This window comes from Octopus sinensis, linkage group LG10 (genome assembly GCF_006345805.1).
Source record: "Octopus sinensis linkage group LG10, ASM634580v1, whole genome shotgun sequence".
NCBI lineage: Eukaryota > Metazoa > Mollusca > Cephalopoda > Octopoda > Octopodidae > Octopus > Octopus sinensis.
Window position 1 is genome coordinate 52,682,255 of NC_043006.1, and position 10,611 is coordinate 52,692,865.

The 10,611-nt window shown below is 35.1% G+C and overlaps 1 protein-coding gene across 1 annotated transcript in view; it reads right to left on the bottom strand.

Moving 5' to 3' along the window:
• Positions 1-8,827, bottom strand: part of LOC118764974 — a 19,707-nt gene extending 10,880 nt beyond the window's left edge. Inside the window, exon 1 of the mRNA XM_036506235.1 lies at positions 8,638-8,827. Coding sequence (XP_036362128.1) covers positions 8,638-8,698 — 61 coding nt within the window. The 5' untranslated portion in view covers positions 8,699-8,827. The remainder of the gene's footprint in view (positions 1-8,637) is intronic.
• Positions 8,828-10,611: the final 1,784 nt, after the last annotated feature.

Genomic DNA, 10,611 nt, shown 5'->3' on the forward strand with positions numbered 1-10,611 from the left:
GATTGAAGATATTGGGTCTACAGGGGGTTTGCACTGTCTGTCAAGTCACAACAAGGACCTCAGACAGACAGTACTTTACGCAATATGCGTGCAGTTCCAAGTAAAGCCGATTTCTGCTATACACCTAGATTGTAGGGTATTTCTAAAGTTTCCCTATGTTTCTTCAGGTTAGGTGCTGTTGAACTCAATGCTCCGATGACAACAGGGCCAAACTTTATCTCTGACTCACGTAGCGGCCACATTTTTACGATCTCAATTCTCAGGTCTCCATATTTATCAATGTTCCTGATATCATGTTCATCTGCTGGGACTGCCATGTTGATTAATAGGTACTATTGTATGTCGCTCCTGAAGGTTACTATGTAATGATAATGATATTATTGTTATTATTATTATTATTATTATTATTATTATTATATTATTATTATTATTGCTGTTATTATTATTATAATTAATGATAATGATACTATTATTATTATTATTATTATTATTATTATTATTATTATTATTGCTGTTGTTGTTGTTGTTATTGATATTATTATCATTAACTTATAAGTCGGCGCGCTGGCAGAGTCGTTAGTACGCCGGGCGAAATGCTTAGCGGTATTTCTTCTACCGCTACGTTCTGAGTTCAAATTCCGCCGGGGTCGACTTTCGTGGTCGATCAAATAATTATCAGGGGTCGACGAAATCACCAAGCTCATTTCCCCAAATTTCAGGCCTTGTGCCTATAGTAGAAAGGATTATTATTATTATTATCATTATTATTATTATTATTAATGATAATAATAATAATAATAATAATAATAATAATAATAATAATAATAATAATAATAATAACTTCTGATCTGAACCGATTGGAGAAGTGTTATCATGTACATTGTTTTGTCTTGGTATAAAAGATGGGCTACAGCAAATATTCTGCTCAATACCAGAGATTTGCTTGTCAGTTGTTTGACCGTAAGCAGTTGAGCATGTCCTTTAGTGGCTGACGATATGTGCATCTCTGATCACGAGCAGAAGTAGTGGGGGAGCATCATAGCCATGTGTTGAGAGGGATTCTTTGGGGTTTGAAACATGGGTGGTTCTTTCAACATCCTTAAACAACCCTTATTCAGGGACCTTTTGAGCGGGATGGGCTACTCAACCTGAAGAAATTTCTAACTGGGCCCCACCTGCAAGGTCATGTGCTGTTTATCTTAATATGAGATCACCATGTCGCGCACATATGGTTGTGATGCATGTGCTTGGTGTACCCTTATCAGACGGGTAGTCATGATGGGTATATTAGGCTTCGTATATTTTACCCCAGTGTCACTTTGATGGCATGAACTGCTCTCTCACTCAATAATAATAATAATGATGATGATAATAATAATAAAAATGATAATAATACTAATAATAATAATTATAAGGCGTTGAGGTGGCAGAATCGTTAGCTCCCCGGACAAATTACTGAACGGTATTTCGTCCGTCCTTACGTTCTGGGTTCAAATTCCACCAAGTTCGACTTTGTTTTTCCTTCTTTCCGTGTCAATCGAATAAGTACTAGTTACGCACTGAGGTCGATGTAAACCCCTCTCCCAAAATTTCAGGCCTTGTGCCTGTAGTAGAAAGGATTATTTATTATTATTATTATTGAGTGAGGGAGCAGCACATGCTGTCAATGTGACACTGGGGTACAAATTTACGAAGCCCAATATATCCATCATGACTTCACATCTGATAAGAGTACATCAAGTACATAGATCACAATCGTATGTGCGCAGCATGGTGATCTCATATCAAGTTAAAAAGCGCATGACCTTCAGGTCGAGTAGCCGATTCACACGCAAAAGATCCCTGAATAAGGGTTGTTTAAGGATGATGAATGAAGCACCAATGTTTCCAGAGGTGAGTTATTCAAACTCTAGAGAATTTCTCTCAACGGATGGCTATGGTGCTCCCCCACTACTTCTGCTCGTGATCAGAGATGCACATATCGTCAGCCACTAAGGAACGTGCTCAACTGGTGATGGTCAAACAACTGACAAGCAAATCTGTGGTACTGAACAGAATATTTGCTGTAGACCATCTTTTATGCCAAGGCACACCATGTATATGATAACACTTCCAATCATTTAAGTTCAGAAGCTATGAGAGCCACTGCTTTGTACTGCATCAGAGCATTTATTATTGTTGTTGTTGCTATTATTATTATTGTTGTTGTTGTTGTTGTTATTGTTGTTATTGTTATTATTATTATTATATTATTATTATTATTATTATTATTATTATTATTATTATTATTATTATTATTATTCAAGCGGTGAGCTGGCAGAACCCTTAGCACGCCGGGTAAAATTCTTAGCGACATGCCACCCGTCTTTACGTTCTAAGTTCAAATTCCGCCGAAGTCCACTTTACCTTTCATTCTATCGGGACAATACATTTATGTCGACTGGGACAGTCATATCAATGAGGAGTCATGATTTTTGTCTGAAGTCCTTCAATATAATGTCTGGCCTATTTGCATTTATCCTTCTGTCAGGTTGAACGCTGAAGTTCCAGAGAAGTGAGATGTGATCATTTTCAAGCGCTGGCGGTAGTTTGTGTTCCCACCAGTTATTATTATTATTACTATTCAGTAGTTTTATTTTTATAGTGTGCTTTCACTTCACTACCGAGCGCAGCTCTGTGTGCCTTGGGTATGTGCTGTGATTTGTTGTGATGCTCTGATGGTTATTGTATGGAAAGTGTTCTGCGTAGGATGTGTGCAGTGCCTAGTAGTGCAATTTTCTGTATGTTAATTATTATTATTATTATTATTATTATTATTGACTGAAGGAGCAGCGCATGCCATCAAAGTGACACTACGGTAAAATATACGAAGCCCAATATACCCATCATGATTATCCGCCTGCTAAAAGTTACACAAGGCTCATGCATCACGACAATATATGTGCGCACATAGTGATCTCATATCGAGATAAACAGCACATTACCTTCCAGGTGGGGACCAGTTAGAATTTTCTTCAAGTTGAGCAACCTATCCCGCTCGTTTTCTCATGGTCAGTTACTGTTCCAGTTTTAGTTTAGATTTCAGTTGTTTTACAACTTTTGCTGTTTCCTCTTTTTCTTCATAGTTGTTAGGTACTATGACTTCATTTTTGTATTTGTCAGCTTCCTTATAGAGTGAAAACAGTTTTTTTTGTTTTGGTCATGTTTTGTGGCTATTTATATTTATTTCCCTTGCTTTTGAAGTAGGTATTTCTGTAGTCCTATGACGCTTATTTTGTAATAGTTTTCTAGCTGTATAAGGCTTCTACTAACCTCGATACTTTGTATATATAGCCTTTCTATGTCAGATTTTGGGTGGTGCATCCTAAATCATATCATTATTTTTCTTGTTTTCCTGTCTACTTTGATTAGTTCATTTAGAGTCCAGTTAAGAATATCGTAGCTGTAACCTATAATTGGGACCGCTAGTGTGTTGACACCTGTTATCTTATTTTTCACATTGAGCTCTGTTTTCAGTATTAATCTAACTCGTCTATAGTATTCCTTTTTTATCATGTCTTTCAGCGTATCTAGTTCATTGATTCCTAAGTATTTGTATGTCTGGTTTTGGTCTAATTCTCTTATTTCATTTGCTTTACCTACTGTGATGTTGCTACTCTTAACTAGGTTTCCTCTTTCCATGGTTGCTTTAGCTCATTTATCTTCTTCTTCTTCTTCTTCTTCTTCTTCTTCTTCTTCTTCTTCTTCTTCTTCTTCTCATTATTATTATTATTATTATTATTATTATTATTATTATTATTATTATTCTCCTGATCAGTTAATAAGCAACACCGAAAAATATATATACGTGTATGCATACATACATACATACATACATACATACATACATACATACATACATACACACACTAATGCACACCATATAAATTCTTTTGAGGAAATGGCCATTCTTCTGGCCAGACGATCGCTTTCTATTTGTTTGATTAAATCATGTTTTTCTGGAGACCGGAAGTCACATTAATTTTCCCATTTATTGTGCGAGAATTTCTATACCTCTACAAATATACAGACACATATACAACACTCCAGAACTCTCCAACAGAAACATCATAAACTGACTATCTCTTCCAATTATCCCATGCATACAAAAACGTACATATACACAGAAATATTTGCAGCATGAATGATTTCATTAGATTAACTTTACTAATATTGGTTTCAAATTTTGGCAAACAGCCAGCAATTTTGAGGCTCATTTTATCAATCCCGAAAGGGGGGGAATGTAAAGTCGTCCTTGTGGGAATTTGAACTCAGAACATAAGGATGGATGAAATGTCGCTAAGCATGTTGTCCAGCGTGCTAACGATTCTGCCAGCTGGACGCGTTATTTACTCTACTAACACTGGTTTCAAATTTTAGCATACAGCTAGCAATTTGGTGGGAGGGGTAAGTCGGTTACATCGACCCGAGTGCTCAACTGGTACGTATTTTATCGGACCCGAAAGATGAAAGGCGAAGTCGACCTCGGTGGAATTTGAACTCGGAACGTAATGACAGACGAAACACCGCTAAGCATTTTCCCCAGCGTGCCTGTTTGCCACCTTATTCTTTTTATGTCTCTTTGCCACCTTACTCACTCTACTAAAATTAATTTCTAGGGAACAGTAACTGTGACACTCAGGCAGATGTCACATCGCTCGTTCAGGTTGGTATTTCTCGCAGAATCGACGGGTTTTACAGACTTAAACTGAACAGCTGAGATCGTGCTGTAAGTACAGACTATTACATAGTACCTATATGATTCATTGTTTCACACTGTAGGGTACAGTACAGTGATATGGTGAACTCAATAAAAAAAACAGATCTGTGGGTCATATATAGTCATTCAAAGAAGTACGTAAGTACTATGTGACTGCTCAATCATAGCTGCCTAGACACGATACAACAAAGAAAAAAAGCCCTCACAGCTACCACCATCACTATCATCATCATCGTCATCTAGTTAAGTTGATGTTAACATGAAGTGAGAATTTACTATGTTGTTAGGAATACTTATACAGTGAAGAAAAGATGGCATTAGCTTAATGACTAAATGTTTATGTTAATTTCAGAGAAGTACGAGGTAGCTTAAGACTTGTTTCGTTTCTGTTAGACATCCCCAGAGAGGTATAAACTACAACATACTTGCCGAAATAGTGGTAAGAGACTCACTAAGGCAACAATATTATCCACAAGTATTTATGTAAAAAAAGAAAAAGCATATTTCAAAAAGTAAATTACTGAGAGACACCATCTACAATATCCTCTCACTTAACATATTGGACAATGTTCGATGTTTTCTTTCCATTTTTGAAGACAGTAGGATGTGATATGAATGAAGACAATGATATAGCTGCTTTTGTTAGCAGGTCGAGAGATCACGTAGAGACGGTGGTGTTATAATATAGTTTTGCTGAATGTTGTAGATGTATGTAGACAGTGTATAAGTGATGATTTTCTAAGGATGGTGCGGTTATTATGTTCATAGATGTTGCATATGCTCCTGACTTGAATCAAAGCAATGTTTACTAAGAAGCATGTTGTAACCCAGTGGTTCCCAACCAGATTTATCCTATGGATCCCTTTGATTCCGATTTTACTCTACTCGACCGCCATTGTTATTTTTAATGTTAAATATCATTAGGAATTGTATCAAAAAGTGTCAAAATATTTTGTGTATTGTAGATGTATAAGCAATTTATTGCATATAAATTTTAACAAAATTATTATATGAACCACTGTTGTAATAGTGTTCATAGTGCAATAGGTGTGTCTGGATTGAGTGCGAAGGATATTGTATGAAGAATAGAGTTGTAGCAATGTTTACGGGTGTTGTTGACGTTTTGATTGAGTGTAAGAGACAATTTTCAATGGATGATACTATAGCAGTGTTCTTGGCTGCTGTAGATATGACTTGGTAATTGCATATGTTGTACATGTAATACTGGAGATTGAGTGACTTAGCAATATATTAGAGAAATGGAATATCCTCCATCAGATGTTTATATACCCTTTACTTTGTAGTATAGATTGTTTGTCTGTAGCCTTTGATGATGTGAAGTACGTAATGGCTTCGTCCTTTAAATCTTGAAGATAATGGAAGAAAGTTCCGAAATACTAGGCGTGTATTATTCACTATCATTCTTCAATGTTCAGATTTTATATCACCCAATTCTAGAACTGAAGAAATACGCACCACTCGTGTACAGGTCTTGATCCCTTCTGACAATATAAAAAGTTAAAGTGTTTTTGTCATCGTTGTTGCTATTAAGATGTGTTGCCCAAAATGCCTTGCAGTTTACTACCTGAGTTAAAATCCCGCAGAGAGAGAAATTTGCCTTTCATCTTGTCAGGGCTGATATAATAGCGTACTGCACCAAATTGATATTTCAGGCCCTGTGCCTATGTTATTAACATTGCTAGGGTGGTGGATTGGTAGAATACGTAGAGCATCGGATAAAATGCTTTGCAGTATTTGCTCGATCTCTTTACTTTCTTAATATAAACTCGCTGAGAGCAGCTTTATCTTTCATCCTTCTTTCGTCTATAAAATTAAATACCAGTCAATTATTGGAGTCGATATAATCGATTATTCTCTTTCCCTGCAGTTCTAACCTTGAGTTCATGTTAAATTGCTATTGCTATCGTTGACGCAAATGTTTTCATTGTTGTTGCTGCTGCTTTTTTCTTTTGCTGTTGCTGCTACTGTTGTTGTTGTTGTTGTTGTTGTTGTTGTTGTTGTTGTTGTTGTTGTTGTTGTTGTTGTTGTTGTTGTTGTTGTTGTTGTTGTTGTTGTTGTTGTTGTTGTTGCAGCCATTAATATTACTGTTGTCAAAAATAGAGGCGTGTAGGCAGAATCGTTGGTGAGCCTAACAAGATATTTAACAGCACTTCTTCAGGTTCTTTCTACTCTGACTTCAACTTCGCCCTTCCTCTTTTCGAGGTCGATAAAGTAAAGTATCAGTGGAGTACTGTGGTCAGTGATATCGACTAACCCTTGACCCCAAAATTGCTGAACCTGAGCTAAAATTTGAAACTATTAACATTATTGTTGTTAAGGTACGGTGATATCTATATATACCTGGTACAACAGAGAATGAATATATTTCACATAGTCACTCTAATTTTCGTCTTCGAATATCGATTTATCTCCCTTGCGGGATGTAATTAAATACCTGTAAAATGTTGGAGTTATTTCTATCTAATTCTTACAAAATCTGGCTTAATGCCTAACAGAAAGAATCAACAATTTTATCGGCATTGCCGGGGTGAAGTTAGATAAGGAAGAATAAGGCTTTACATTTATTGCATTTATTTGCGAATTCAATTCTAATTTGGAAGATGTCTGAAATATATACCAATAATCTACTATAAGTAAATATATATATATATATATGTATATGTGTATATGTATATTATATATATATGCATAAATACACACATACATATGCACACATATACACAAACACATATTTATATTTCATTAATATTTAGTATAAGTAACAGAGTGAGTCAAGTTTGTAAGTGCTAACGCACGAAACTCTCGGTCCTTGTGTTACTCTGTTTCTTGTGCGTCACCAATCTATATATAGAGAGTGCAAATTCTACTATCTTTCTACCTCGAAGTCATAATAGATATCTTAAGTCGTTTTTACTTCTCAGTCTATACAGGAAGACAAACTATATTCGATAAACTATCACTAGCCAGTACACATTCTTTATTTTCTCTTCTTGTTTTTATGTGTGTTCTTTTCAGTGGAAGAACGTAGGCTCGAAACGTTAAAGACTTTTTCACTTCCCGAGCGTTATACTAATACATCTACTTGTTTCTACACCACCCGTCTTCGACTTTTATTGTTTTTTTTGGGGGGGGGGTGAATTTTTCCTATTTCTTACTCTAACTCAAGATGAGAAATTATTTAAAAAATTGAATTGATGATATTGTTGTTGTTATTATTCATGTTGTTATTATTGTTGCAATTGTTTAGTCTCGTGTTATCTCTGATTTAGCAGACCTATAATCCAAGACGTTCCAACGTGATATTTCTACCATTCATTCAGTGAAAGCATATCTAACACTACATTATTCAGCGTGTGTTTTTTCCTTCTTTTTTGTTTTTTGATGCGGGTATATGGGTTCAATAAGGGACGTGAACTGACTGAATTGCTTGAACTTTGGCACAAAACGCCTTGTAATGGGTCGTTGCTAAATACTAAAATGTATTTAGTTACTCTATATACCGAGTTCTAATTACGTATTTCTAAAGTCGAGAAAATAAAATATCAATCAGATACTGGGGTTAATGTTACCTACTTACTCGCCTTCAAATATTACATCCTTGTTATAATTTTAGAAATCAATATGGGTTAAGTGTGAGTTGAAGGATAATTGATGGTTATTACTAGCATTTATTGTGATCATTTAGTTACCTCTTTGCTGTACTATATATTGATGGTGCTTTGATTACATTTTTATATCTTTATTTCCTTGTGTGTTTGCTTGGTAGTTAAAAAGCCCCAACAAATATTTCAAATGAAGTATATAGAATAACAAAAATAATTAGATAAATAATCAAAAAAATTCAGTTTAGTACTCACCGAAAAGAAAGCAGAAGAAATATAACTGTTTATACAGCTTTTCCATAACGTTTGATTTCATGTGAGTTTCAGAGATGATAAAATTAATTTAAATGTTTATTTCTACGTTACAGACTTATATTAACAAAACTACTGCCTTCACACCTCTTAGTTACTTCAGAAGCTGCCTACATAGATTGCATTTCGCAAGATCTCGCCGATACTTACCACTTGGAAATAGAAGGCGTGGTCCACTTATCTCCAAAGTTAACAAGTAATTTCATCCTATTCCGAGAGTTTCCTGTATAGAACACACACACACACACACACACACACACACACAAGCACACACACACACACACACGCACACACACATATACACACACATGTGAACGCGAAGTAGGCATGCTCACAAACATGGACGAGTGTGTGCGTATATGTAAGAGAGATTGGATGTCTGTGTGTATGTGCGAGCATACGTGCGTGCATGTGTGTATGTGTATCTGTCTGTGTGAGCATGCGTGTATGTGTTTGTGTGTGTGTGTGTGTGTGTGTGTGTGTGTGTGTTAGTAGTGTTACACAAAGAATTCTGTGACGGGGAGTGAGAATAAGTGCAAAAACAAACGATCCCTTTGTAATATTGATCATTGATCGATTGGTCATGAAATCGGAAAGTCAAAGTAAAATTTAACGACATCGTGTCTCTCGTCCGTGCGAGTATGCATGTATGTATGTATGTATGTATGTAAGTATGTATGTATGTATGTATGTATGTATGTATGCATGCATGCGTGTATGTATGGATGGATGGATGTATGTATGTATGTATGTATGTATGTATGTATGTATGTATGTATGTATGTATGTATGTATGTATGTATGTATGTATGTATGTATGTATGTATGTTTATATGTATGTATCAAGGATTGAACAGACAGAACACAACAATGAGAAAAAGTTAGACGAAGGTAGAGCAAACGGGAAACTAAACGAGAACTTAACGGACAGAGAATATAGAAAAGACAGGATACACGGAATATTCGCATTTGAGTTTTCCTCGTCAGTCAATGAAACAAAATATCATGTTGGTTTCGCACCATTATCATTGAGACCAATCAGTCTTGGAGGTGCCAGTGTTGTTATTAAATTACTGGGAAAAAGTTAGCGAATGTATACAGTGATACAGGGTTACAGGGATGTATGTATGTATGTATGTATGTATGTATGTATTTGGATGGATGGAGCTCTGTTAAATTCAGTGTTGACACTTCAATTGTTGAATCAACTGAATTACAGGCTCATTGAATTACTTGACACTCTTCTGACATGTGTACCCTTAAGATAATCCTCTAGTAAAATCAACGTTGCATCGTGTGTAATATAGATGTACTTTTGAACAGAGGCGCAATCAAGCCGGCGTTTTCCAATACACTTTTTGTGCGCCTATTTTGCCTCGCAGCGTGGACATCTCGATGTTATAGAAATTGACACGCAGTAGCATCGAATCCAGATCACGTGGTTGCGAAACGAACTTCACAACCATTATACATATGCGTTTATCTATCTATCTGTCTGTCTGTCTGTCTGTCTGTCTGTCTCTCTCTCTCTCTCTCTCTCTCTCTCTCTCTATATATATATATATATATATATATATATATATATATATATATATATATATATATATATATTATATATATATATATATATATGTATATATATATATATATGTATATTATATATATATATATAATATATATATATATATTATATATATATATGTATAATATATATATATATGTATATTATATATATATATGTATCTATATATATATATATATAGATATATATATATATATATATATATATATATATATATATATATATATATATATATTTAGCCGAAGTAACACAATGACTCAAGGTCCGAAAGCTGCATGCGTTGGCACTTATATACACACAACACACACAACACACAAAACATATATATATATATA